The 13695-nt window shown below is 41.8% G+C and overlaps 2 gene segments (V, D, J or C); both read right to left on the bottom strand.

Annotated features, from left to right (window-relative positions):
* LOC101031654 (immunoglobulin kappa variable 2-30-like) overlaps positions 1-13695 on the bottom strand; it is a 241671-nt gene that overhangs the window by 160657 nt on the left and 67319 nt on the right.
* LOC101030087 (immunoglobulin kappa variable 1D-13-like) lies at positions 10686-11214 on the bottom strand. The segment is given in 2 exon segments: positions 10686-11002; positions 11128-11214. Coding segments are annotated over 2 exon segments (402 nt in total).

Raw genomic sequence — 13695 nt, 5'->3', positions numbered from 1 at the left:
AGATCGAGACCATCCTGGTCAACATGGTGAAACCCCTTTTCTACTAAAAATACAAAAAAATTAGCTGGGCGTGGTGGCACGTGCCTGTAATCCCAGCTACTCAGGAGGCTGAGGCAGGAGAATTGCCTGAACCCAGGAGGCGGAGGTTGCGGTGAGCCGAGATCACACCATTGCACTCCAGCCTGGGTAACAAGAGCAAAACTCCGTCTCAAAAAAAACAAAACAAAACAAAAAACAACAACATCAAAAACACAAAACACACACACACACACACACACACACACACACACACACAGACTAAATGGACTGCACCTTATTCTTGTTTTGGGTGCCATCATAGTCTACCTTCTTTTCTGCCATTTCTCAAAGTTCATCTCTCTTAGGGAGTATGGTCACTGTATGGAGCATGTCGGTGCCATGCACCATCAATGACACTTTTTAACTTTTTATCAGTGAGCGGGAACATTATCCTGACCCAGATACCAGCCTTCCTGTTACATCTTTGGGAAAGAGACACTCAATCTTTAATCAAGCAATTGCCTTTGTACATGAAGAAATCAGTTGGATCCAGATGAAACTGGACCCGGATTTGCACTCATTATAGCTCACATCTCTAATGTGCCCCAAAAAGTCTCAGCATGGCTCAGTAGCAGGGGAAGTGGATCCAACTACATCAGTGGGCAGCAGCCTGGGGCTCCACAAAACCTTAGTGATGCCTGACTAGAAGAGCCAAATCAAAATACTGTAGCCTATGCCCAAACCTTCCTACTGCTTTGTAAACAGCTTCAATTGTAAGGAAACTTGCTTATATAGGGAAAAAGGAAGAAAGCTCCATTTGTCCTCTAAATATTTGCTGAAAGTAAACTGAAAAAGGAAGATTAATAAGAGAAAAGGCAAACAAAATTCATTTAAAGAGCAGGTGATTACCCAGATAACTCAATTAGATCCAGGTGTTTACATTTCCTGTCTTGGGAAGAGGGAACTGGGATATGTAGGTAACCTAGAGAGAATAGCTGAGGATAGAAGTGCATCCTCAAAAGAACAGGCAATAACCTGTCTGGATAAAGCATCAATGTCAAGTCTCTTCCAGATGGCCTGGAATGTGTATCTTTTAGGAAAGTCTTGTGGTTTGACAGCGTCCTCCAGAATCCATCTGTTGTAAAGTTAATTCTTAGTATAATGATAGTGCCAGGTGGGGCTTATTGGGATGTGTTTCAGTCACGAGGGTGGAGCCCCCTAGTGGAATACGTTAATGCCACTATAAACAGGGATTATGGGGCTGGGATCTCTCTCTCTCTTCTGCTCCTCTGTCGCATTAAGACATGGCCTTTCTTCTTTCGAGGGACTTAACGCTCCAGGCATCATCTTGAAAGCAGAGAAAGCCTACTTTAACCTGCCCATGTCTTGATCTTAAATTTCCCATTCTCCAGAAGTGTGAGAAAATAAATTTCTGTTCTTATTAATTACATAGTGACAAGAAATCTGTCATAGCCGTTTGAAAAAGAGAGACAGCTCACAATCAGTGAGGACAGTGTGAGGTGTATACATACTCCAGCTTCCTCATCTCTCAGGTGGAGTAGCCCAGAGGTATTTAGTTCATGTTTCCATATGTGTTTGATCGTCAGTTATCCTAAGACAGGTGGGTTGTTGATGTGTCTTTTACCATTCATCTTCTGTTTCCTCCTTTCCTCCCAGTGTAAATTGGCTGCCTAAACAGGTGGATTTTGTTTGTTGGTTTGTTTTTCTTTTAGAAGGGAAAACTAGATATTCAGGACACAATCTGAGAGGGACAGATTGAATCAGAGATGTTGTAAGAGAAAGAGAGATGTGGAAGGAGTCAGGTCAATAAAACATGTGTCTCTGCTCCCATATCTAAAATAGCCATTGATTTTAAATGGGTAAGCAAAGCTCTTCACCTTCCATCTTCTTATGAAGGATCAAATTCTTCCCAGAGTCCCTTCCCCCGCTTCACTCCCTTGACATTGCATAGTGCAGCTAATCACATGTGACCTTAATTTCTGCTCCTGTCCAGGGCTTGGAGAGGCTCAGTGTTCTCACTATGCCCAGATGAAATTATGAGACACTGACTTTTGGGTGTCAGCTCTGCTGAATGGGCCAGACATGATGGTATTGAGTAGATTATTTCCCCAACTGCATCTACAAGGATCATAAAAACAGGGTATTGCTCATTTTCTCTGTTCAGCCAGGATGAGCTAGTTTTTGTTCTGGGTAGTAGCATAATGCCAGGAAGATTATTGCCCTGCTGACAGTAATACGCTGCAGCATCTTCAGCTTCCAGGCTACTGATGGTAAAGGTGAAATGTGTCCCAGATCCACTCCCACTGAACCTCGAGGGGACCCCTGAGATGGACTGGGAAGCATACTTGATAAGGAGCTTTGGGGCTTGTTCTGGTTTCTGCTGGTATCATTGTAAGTACTTGCTAATGCCCTCACTGGCTCGGCAGGTGATGGTGGTGACTTTCTCCCCTGGAGTCCCTGAGAGGAAGGCTGGAGACTGTGTCATCACAATATCACCCCTGGAGGATGAAACTATACAGCAAACATTAGCGCAATATAAGCATCTTCTTAATGAAAACTTCACTAATCTAGTACGACATAGTGAAAGACTATGCATTACTTAAAGAAAATTGCATTTAAAAACAAGCCAACTTCTATATGGTGCTAGGTTCCTATGAAGAAAATTAATGATTTAAATAATAGTTTTAGTTTTTTCTAAATGTTCTCACTTGGAACCCAGAGGAGTAGAAGACCCAGGAGCTGCAGTGGGGACTCCATCTCAGTGCTTTTGACTTCACTTTTGCTGAGGGCACATCTAGGAGAAAGATCTTCGTATACCGAGAGGCAGGACACTTCAGATGTGGGAGGAAGGATACATGCAAATTACGGGGAAGTTCTGTTGTTTTAAATACACAGACATCACTGTTGTCAGGAGAGTGACCTCCTTGTCCCTTCCCTGAGTGTGAGAAGAGCCCTCTTCCGGTACATGCAGATGAGCACCACTGTGGCTCCTGCGAGGCTTGACCAGACCCAGGGCCCACAGCAGAGTGAAGGCAGAGCTCATCACAGTCTCTGGGAGGGTCTGCAGCAATTTGGGTTGAACAGCAGCTCAGATTTTCAGTCTCCACCAAGGGCTATATTTTAAGTTTTCTGACAACACATTCACAACGAGGGCTGAAGAAACTTTGATCTTGTGGGTGCTTCACAAAGCATCATGCCATACAACACTATATTTATGTCATTAAGGTAATTAGAGAGGATAAGCAGAAAATAATAAGGACTATGGATATTCAGTGAAAACACATAAGGACCAGAGTGTGGGACTCAACCCTATGAAATTTAAGAGCCTCGCACGTTGGAGAAGATACCAGGGATTTAGTGAAGGGTTGTGAGTAATGCTGGCTCACCCCCTTCAAATTTAGGACAAATAACTGCACCTTGCAGCTCCAGCTACTGAGAATGCAGCACCGTATTGGCAAGGCTGCTTAGAGTGTTGACACAATAAATCCCACACTTGGGTCTACTACACCACTTCACTTATAAGCTAACTTGGAAGACTGTTTTTTTGGAGTGGGCTCAGAAAAACAGAAGGTTTTACAGAGGTTTTGGGTTTTCATACAAGTGGCTGTGTCACTTGAGTCATGTGCTCCAGAACATTGTTTGGGGCTAGATGCATCGTATTAGATGGGGACACTTTGTGAACTCTTTTGTAAACTCCAGGAAGACTCACAGCATAAATCCCTTGGATTTTATAGAAGACCAAGAAATGACCAGATAACAAATAAAAAAATTCTTGTTCAAAATGCAGAATATCACTAAGTAATGGTAGAAAGTTCCAGGAGGCATTTCAAAAGTATGTGACTGAGCTGCCCCTCGTAAGTGAAGGATGCCAGTCTCACCAATTTGTAGGGTCAGGTGAGGCTCAGCACCACTCAGTATTAGGGTGAATATTAGATACTTTCGGACTTTGGTTCAAGTATATTCAGAGGGCATGCCTCATTGACATGGACAGGGGTTCCAGTTCCTCTCTTACTCTAATACCTTTGCATCAGCTCATTCCAGTGATCTCATGAGTTTCCTTAAGCAGCTAATGGCAAAGGGGGAAAGAAAAACCACAAACAAAAAATAATAAAACCAAAACGACAATAACAAAATTAGGTTTTTTGAATGGGTTAGCATCATATATTTGGGCAAGTAAAAGGGGGTTGCTCCCACACTGTGGCCACAATCATGGGTGGCTGTGAGGTGTTGAGTTAGTAGATCTTTGAGGACAGCATGTAGTCATCAACTTAGTGTGGATAAAGAAATGTACTGAGTCAAGCATATGCATAGATTAGTGATAGTTTGTTGGCAACAGCCTTTATAAAAGAAAATGGGAAGATCACAGAGAAGAAGCTCTAGAGGAGAGGTATGTGGATGCACTCATATGAGTGAGAAATTGTGTGCAGAATTTATTTCTGCAAAACAGCAGAGAATATCTTCCACAGATAAGACGCCAAGCAACCAACTATCCTGGAGGGCTCATCCACTTCTAAGCAGATTAACTGAACTCAGTTTTTTCTCTTAACTTCCACAATATTTGCATAACAGAGTCTTTAATGATGTAGCCATGGTAACTTGTATAGGCCTATAATTGTGTAAAATGACATGAGTCATGCCTAACAACCAGAATCCCCATCTGTGTTGTTCCCAGTGTTGCCACTTCTGGGTATCCAACTTCTCAGCAGCAGAGACAAATATCATCAACAAATGTGTGGTAACTTGGGATATCAGATCACTGACCCCTGGAGATGACTGTGATTCATCCTTACTAGGATCCTTCTGTATTCTAGATACATGTTTACCTTTCTTGCCCACAGATAACTGGCTATCTCAGAGCTCTGAAAGTGTTTTTTGTATTAATATGGGAATCTTTCAGAACAATATTCCTACATTGTGGGGAAAGAAATAAAATAATAGGCACATGATTACAGGATCCATTGGTTCTGCCAAATATGTCACCCAAAGAAATCCACATGGGTATAATATTCTGCAGAGTTGAGATTCTCTCCCTCATGTTGTGCCGAATCTTTAAACCAGTGACCGTAATGGAATGAAGTAATGGTTTAAGAAGTCAAAGGGCAGAGGTAAAAGCAGCTTCTTTAATCATCCTATACAGGAACCCAGCTGGGGAACACATGTGTCCAGTAATGCAATTTTAGACCCTGGTTGACCAAAGAAATCTGCTCCTGGATATGCAGGAGTAGATGTTTCTACTTGGGACTACTATAGAATATCCTAAAGCTAAATCTCAAGTTATGGTAATGCAAGGATCCTCATGCCAGTAGACAAGAAGACAACCAAACACACCTATTTCAGCAAATAGTAAAACAATCACAAAGACATCATTTTCTGCTACTTTGTTTTTTTATTAGAGTAGGATCATACCTGGGAATATGTCCGGATTGAATAACACATGTCATAATTAGATGATTATTAACCCTCAACTTACTAGAAAGTAAAATTCCAAATAATTAAAATAAGGTAGGAAAAGGAAAACATTTCTAAGTGGCTCTATTGCTCCAACTCTCTCAGGAGAAGTGTCAATATAGCAAGAACCTCCAAGTCTCAAAAAAGGCATGGAAATATTTTAGTTTTGCATCTTATGATATATTTCCCTCAGCAACATGTGTGATGTGTGTTCATTTGTATGTCACACCTGAATGCTATGAATCACACTTTTCAAGGTAATTCTAGCCACATACTAGAATCTCATGGGGATAATTTAAAATTACTGTGGCCTGCTCTTATTCTAGCCCACTTGGCTAAAAATATTTGACTGGAGTTCAGGCAGCTGCATGTTTAAAAATCTTCCCAGAATATTTATAGCTGCAAGTAGGATAGAAAACCTTTTATCTAATTAGCTCTCTGCCTCTGTAGTCCAGCAGCCACAGTATTTTCATGACCTTGGAGCTTGTTAGACACTCAAAATATCACATCTGGCAGTACTATAACACAATACCTAAGAGGTCTGTATATTAACCAAATTGCACCCTTTATACCAGAAATTAAGGAAATCTCAACTGGAATGGGAAAAGAAAATCAGCGACTATTTAACTCCTACATGACAGATATGTTAAAATTATCTTAAAAGAATTTTAAAGCAGCCATCCTAAAAATGCATCAATGAACAATTGCAAACAAGCTTGAGACAAATAAAATCCAAAATATAATAAAGGAAAAAGTGGAAATTTTAGAACTGAAGATACAGTCACTATATGAGCAACTCTGTGTATGGCCTAATAGCAGAAAAGAGTAGACATAAGAAAGTAAAATAACAGTAATTGCCTAATGTAAACAACAGTGAGAAAATAGACTAAAAGGAAAATGAACACGGACACAAGATAAACAAAAAGAAATCTATGGTAAGGCACATCCTAGTCAAGCTTCCAAAAATAAATACAAAGAAAATATTAAAGGCAGAATGAAAAAAGATAACTGCTAAACTTTAGGGGAAAAAATGATTGGAAGGACGGAGAATTTCTTCTCAGAAACTATGAAAGGTAGAAGGAAACAGCACCATTTAAAGTACTGAAAGAAAACACCTGCCAACATAGAATTCTATTTCCATGAGAGTTGGTCCAAGATGACTGACTAGTCACAGCCAGGAGGAAGAGCTCACACCAAGGTACTGGGGCATTAGAAAGACTGGTGCACTTCTAGCAGATCTTCAGAAGGAAGGCATTGAGAGCAGATGAAGGGAAGACAATGATGCTGGGCTGAAGGGGGAGAAAGCTGAGAACATTGCGTGGGGCTGACATATATCAAGACACATTTCTGACTCCCAGCGATTCCTGTGATGGCGATGACTTGAATTGGCAAGGAGCAACTTGGGCCTTTAGAATCTCTTGAACAACACAGACACTCAATTTGTCATAGAGAACTACTTAGAGAAGTGATAGGGACAGAACTCCAGCTAGCACAGAGCCCAGAGGGTTTGGTGCAGGAGCATCTGTAGTGGAGTATTGAATTAGAATATGTTCCTTTAGGCTGGGTGCGGTGGCTCAAGCCTGTAATCCCAGCACTTTGGGAGGCCGAGGCGGGTGGATCACGAGGTCAAGAGATCGAGAGCATCCTTGTCAACATGGTGAAACCCCGCCTCTACTAAAAATACAAAAAAAAAAAAAAATAGCTGGGCATTGTGGCGCATGCCTGTAATCCCAGCTACTCAGGAGGCTGAGGCAGGAGAATTGCCTGAACCCAGGAGGCAGAGGTTGTGGTGAGCTGAGACCGTGCCATTGCACTCAGGGCTGGGTAACAAGAGCAAAACTCCGTCTAAAAAAAAAAAAAAAAAAAAAAAAGAATATGTTCATTTAGCTCAGAGAAGTTTGTTATTACCCACCTTCTGAAGCCTGCTTCTGTCAATTTGTCAAACTCATTCTCCATCCACTTTTGTTCCCTTGCTGGTGAGGAGTTGTGATCCTTTGGAGGAGGAGAGGCATTCTGGTTTTTGGTGTTTTCATCCTTTTTGCACTGGTTTCTTCCCATCTTCATGGATTTATTTACCTTTGGTCTTTGAAATTGGTGACTTTTGGATGGGGTCTCTGAGTGCACGTCCTTTTTGTTGATGTTGAGGCTATTTTTTTCCACTTTTTAGTTTTCCTTCCAACAGTCAGACCCCTCTGCTGCAAGACTAGTGGAGGTCCACTCCAGACTCTGCTTGCCTGGAGATTACCTGTGGGGGCTGCAGAATAGCAAGGATTGTTGCCTGTTTCTTCCTCTGGTAGCTTCGTCCTAGAAGGGTACTTGCCAGTTCTCAGCCAGAGCTCTCCAATATGAGGTGACTCTTTGGATATACAGGGATCCGGGAGCTGCTTGAGAAGGCAGTCTATCCCTTGTCAGAGCTCATGTGCTGTGCTGTGAGCTCTGTTGCTCCCTTTGGAGCTTCTGGGCAGGAACGTTTAAGTCTGCTGCAGCAGAACTCACAACAACCCCTTTTCCCAAGGGCTCTGTCTGGGGAAGGTGTGGCTTTATTTATAATTCCCTTTTAAGCTGCTGCCCTTTTTTCAGAGATGCCCTGCCCAGCAAGGAAGGAGTCTAGTCACAGTCTGCCTGCAGAGGTCTTGTTGAGCTACTGTGGGCTCCACCCAGCTGCTGTGTAAACTTCTTTGTGCTTTGTTTACACAAATAAAGTTAGAGCTGCCTCAGTAATAGTGGACACCCCTCTCCATGTGGAGCTCAACCATCCAGGGTTGAGCTCAAACTGCTGTACTGGCTGCAAAAATCTCAAGCCAGTGGGATTCGGTTTGCTGGTCCCCATGGGGGTGGGCCCTGTGAAACCAGATCATGTGACTTCCCGCCTTCAGCCCCCTTTCTCTTGGGTACAGGTGGCTCTGTCACACAAACATTTCAGGCAACACAGCTACTCAGATTTGTGCCTAGAACTTGTGGCACTGGCTGAATTTGCTGCCCAGATGTGCCCTGGAAATGGTGGCTGTTGGCAAGTGGGGATCTCCCAGTTTGCGGGCTGCAAAGACCAAGGGAGAAGTGCAGCATCCGAACTGAAACTCTGGAGTGGCCAGAGACATTCTGTTGGCCTCCATTGTGTAGGAAGAAGGGTCCTCTGGCCTGTTGCACTTCCCAGGTGTGGCAGCATCCCACCCTGCCTTGGTTTGCCCTTTTTGGGCTACACCCACTATCCAACCAGTCCCATTGAGATGAACTTGGCACCTCGGTTGCAAATGTGGGGATCACTTGCATTTTGCATCACTCTTGCTGGGAACTGAGCTCTGCAACTGTTCCTATACAGACATCTTGGCAGAAGTTTTTTTCCACACATTTAAAATATATTTCTTTATTTCACTGAATACAAATTGTCAAAAAATGTTTATTCTATTTAATTATAGAGGTGTTTGATTGTTCCATGGACAAATACTTCTGTTTTCAACCTTTACAATCTTGAAAATATTTGCACATATAAATTTGCATTAATCAGAACATAACGATGGGTGTGTTTTCAATATGTGGCTTTTAATATAATTTGTAAAAATGACCTCATTGGGGGAAAATCATTTTAACTGAAGTAAATATCCCTTTTTGCCTCTCTTGTGTCCTACAGAGTTGCCCAATAAGAGGTCCTCCCCTGAGATTTGGTAGTCAGAAATGGATGACCCTATATTCTCCATTGGTACCTAAGACGGACACAGGAACAGAGGTGAGGACTGGAGAAACAACTGGAAAGATGCTGTAGGAAGCTGAGAGCATCAGCACCCTCACCCCTAAACTCCCAGAAAGGACTGAGGACCACATGGTTAGACACCCATACTTCAGGTGCAGATGCAGTTCTGATTTCTGAGGGAGGACCAGAGAATTCTACTTCTAACATCAACTTTCCTGTACTATATCCTTGACTTTGATAGCTTATAGTGTGAAAGTTAGTCATAGGAATTGGGTAATTCTTGTCATACTCAACAGGGCCAAGAAACCAGAGTGGAAAGGCATTCAGGAGCCAAAATATTATTTCTAGAATGCAATTGAAATAGGACCTATTTTACCATGGAACTAACCTGTATGTTTTAGTGAATAAACATAGAAATGGACTCCCCCAGTCTTAAAACTCAAGATAGTTACATTTGTCTTATCTGAGTTCTTTTTTCAGGAAACCAACCATCAGGGCCCCCAATACTATCAAAAAGCTGATACTTACATGTCACTGAATCAGGACAGTGAGACATTAGATCCTTCACCCATTGTCATTGCCTAACTGACCTCTTGCTTCCTGTTTACCAAATTATCTTCCTTACCACTCCCTAATTCGTGTTTTCTCACATTTCTTCCCTGCTATTTAAACCCCTAATTTTAATTGGTCATGGAGATACATTTGAGAATGATGTCCCATCTCCTCAGCTGTCACACCTGATCAAAGGCTGCTCCTTGGCAATACTTACTGTCTTAGTGATTGCCTTTCTGTGTAGTGAGCAGCAAGATCTACTCCAAATCCCTGGCTTTTCAGTAACAAAATTATTTGGAAGCTTCACTGCTTTGGCTTATTGTAACCTGAAACCAAATTTACCCGTATCTTCTGATACAACTTGATATAATTCTAGAATTCACTTTGTCCACCACTGCTTACCAGTGTGCGCTTGCCAAATTCCAATCTTTCTAGTGCCAATAAACTTTCTCAAATAGCAATAGGTAAAGTTTTCCCTTTATCATAACACTCTAGTCTTCCCTTTGTTCTTTAAACATATTGAAAACCACTGAATTTTCCTGTATGCCCCATTTGCCAAATATTTCTTTGCAATATTTCTTTGCAATAAAACATTATAATTAGAGATTCATTTTTACATTTTATTTAGACTTCAGTAGCTCAGACTCTAATTCTCTGTATTAAGACAACTCTTACTTAAATTATCTTCTCTGCTATATTAATTCCAACTGAAGCCATAAACTAGACTCCTCAGGTGTAATAATCTCTGTTTGTTAAATCAGGAGAGGCATTGCTATATCTGTGCAGTTGGGGCTGAGAAAGAGAAAAGAATTAGGGTGCAGAGGTGACTTCATGTCCCCCTCCACCAACACCATCAGAGTGTGGCTGCATCTGAGGAACACTTTCAACTGATGGAAGCATCAGGAGGAGCAGCTGGGGCAGCCCAGCCTCACACATCTGCTTCCCTGGGGGTTTATGTTCAGGTTTGTAACACTGTGGGAGGGTAACTGTTATATTGTTGACAGTAGTAAGTTGCAAAATCTTCAGGCTGCAGGCTGCTGATGGTGAGAGTAAAATCTCTCCCAGATCCACTGCCACTGAACCTTGATGGGACCCCGCTTTCCAAACCAGATGCCTCATAGATCAGGAGCATAGGGGCTTTTCCTGTTTTTTGTTGATACCAGGCTAAATCATCGCTAATGCCCTGACTCGCCTGGCAGGTAATGGTGACTTTGTCTCCTACAGATGCAGACAGGAAGGATGGAGACTGGGTCATCTGGATGTCACATCTGGTACCTGAGATTGGAAACATAAAAGTAAATGTCCATACAATTAGTCATGTTGTAAGAGAATTTCCCTGAATAACCAGGCAGTACTGACCACACTCGGCTGAATAAATTCTTAGTGTTCTCCGTCCTTACCTGGGAGCCAGAGCAGCAGAAGCCCCAGGAGCTGAGAGGGGGCCCTCATGTCCATGCTGTATTCTGACTGGATCTGATTCTGCATGAAGTGTGACCAGCCTATTAGTTAAGTCTTCTGGGCAGGAGGAAGTGCTCTGGGAACATGCAAATGAGCAGGGAATGGGGCAGGCTGGGCACAACTGCAGGGCTGGCTTATCTCAGCAACTCAGCACCGGCTCATTGTCTCCAGTGTCCAGCGTAACATAAACTTTTCTGCAGAGAATTTGTTTCTATCGGTTACTATTTTGTTATGAGAAACATTTTGGGGGTATTTTTTGACAACTTGAAATATTCTCCAGGAATTGATGGAATGATGTATTTCATTGATGTGTGGGGATAATTTGGGAGAATATTCTTGTTTGTGGGAAACACATTGTAAATGTTAGACGGTAGGATTCTCAGATCTTCAAAAGACTCTCATATGATTTTGGTTAGGGAAAGGGGTACTTTGTGGTATACTTGCAACATATCTGTGACTTTAACTTTGTTCCTTTCTAAAAAATTTTAAAATAAATATGCTATATATTTGTAAGTATTAGGTAACGGGGTTGTGCCATAGTTCTTAGCAGCTTAGATCAAGCAATTTACTACAGATACACAAAGAAGATACTGTGTTTCCACAGTGCATGCAGCACTCACAGGTCCACCAATATCAAGAGCCACAGGTCTCTTTAAAACACAGACGCTAAATAAACAGCACCTTATTCTTGTTTTGGGCACTTTTGTAGTCCACCTTCTTTTCTGCCATTGAGTATTATTTCTCAAAGTTCATCTTTCTTAATGAGGGCGGCCACTGCAAGAATCATCTCTCTGCCATGCACCATCAATGACACTTTCCGCTTTTACTTTTTATCAGTGAGTGGGGACATCATCCCGACCCAGACACCAGCCTTCCTCTTAACATCTTTAGGAAACAGAAACTCAATCTCTTATCAAGCAATTGCCTATGTACATGGAGAAATCAGTTGAATCCAGAAGAAACTGGACTCAGATTTGCACTCGTCATACCTCACATCTCTAATGTGCCCCAAAATGTCCTAGCCTGGCTCAGTAGCAGGGGAAGTGGATCCTACTACATTGGTATCAGTGGGCAGCAGCCTGGGGCTCCACAAAATTTTTCTGATGCCTGACTAAGGCAGCAAAATCACAGTGCTATAGCCTGGCACAGTCCTTCCTGATGCTTTGTGAGCAGCCTGAATTTTAAGAAAACTTGCTTATATTGGGAGAAAGGAAGAAAGTTCCATTTGTCCTCTGAATGTTTGCTGAAAATGAACTGATAAAAGGAAGATTAATAAGAGAAAAGACAAACAAAATTCATTTAAAGTGCAGTGGGGTTTCATAGCAGTGTAATTTTCTAGAAAAAGGGAATTGGGAAGTGTAGGCAACCTAGCGAAAATAGAATTGCATCCTCAAAAGAACAGATAATAGCTTGTCTGGATAAATTGTCAAAGTCCAGTCCCTTCTGTTTTTGATTCCTGTTGTGTGTTAATCTTCCCTGATAAAAGAGTACTCAGGAAGAATTTTCTTGACAGTTGGTTTTCTTCTGGAGAATCTGCTTTTAGGCAGATAAGGGATATTTAGGAAAAGCCTTTTTGGGCATTTGCTGCTTTCTAAATGCTTTTGGTTTTACATAATCATCATACCAATGCAACATAGTTTGAGATGTTTTTCTCTGGATTCCTTTACCTGTAACCCACCCGTCAAGATCCTGTTTCAGAGAGATGCAGTTGAGCCCTGAACAACGTGGAGGTCAGGGCACTGACCACTCATGCAGGTGAAAACCTGTGTAGAACTTTTGCATCCCTAGCTTAAGTACTAATAGCTTAATTTGGACTGGAAGTCTTAGTGATAAAATAAATAGTTGATTATCACTTTTTTTACATTACATATATTATATACTCTATTCTTCCAATAAAGTATGCTAAAGAAAAAATGTTATTAAGAAAACCATCAAAAAGAGAAAATATGTTTACTACTTATTAAGTGCTTGCTCACAAGTGACACACACAGAAGAAAATATAAATGGATCTGCAAATTTCAAACCCAAGTTAAAGGGTTAACTGTACCATTATGAGTGTAACAGTCCCCATCTGTAGTCCAGGGCTTTCCTCTTTGCTTTACCTCTGCTGACTTCCAATAGCCATATACATGTCTTATGTTCTTTATGATCTTGGGGCAGAGAGCTCTGCCTGCATATACTGCTGGCCACATGGCCTGGAATGTGTACCTCTTAGGAAAGTGCTATGGTTTGACTGCGTCCTACTTAATCCATCTGTTGGAAAGTTAATTCTCAGTGTAATGGTATTGCCAGGTGGGGTCTATTGAAATATGTTTAGCTGGTGAGGCTGGAGCCCTCTAGTGGAATATGTTAATGCCATTATAAACAGGGATTATGGAGCTGGGATCTCTCTCTCTCTTCTGCTCCTCTGTCATGTTAAGATATGTCCTTCCTTTCTTTGAAGGACTCAGAGCTCCAGGCAACAGCTTGAAAGCAGAGAAAGCAGGCATTAACCTGCCTATGCCTTGTTC

Source organism: Saimiri boliviensis, chromosome 1, assembly GCF_048565385.1.
Source record: "Saimiri boliviensis isolate mSaiBol1 chromosome 1, mSaiBol1.pri, whole genome shotgun sequence".
Taxonomy (NCBI): Eukaryota; Metazoa; Chordata; class Mammalia; order Primates; family Cebidae; genus Saimiri; species Saimiri boliviensis.
The sequence above is the reverse complement of the archived record's forward strand: the minus strand, read 5'-3'. Positions and strand labels throughout refer to the sequence as shown.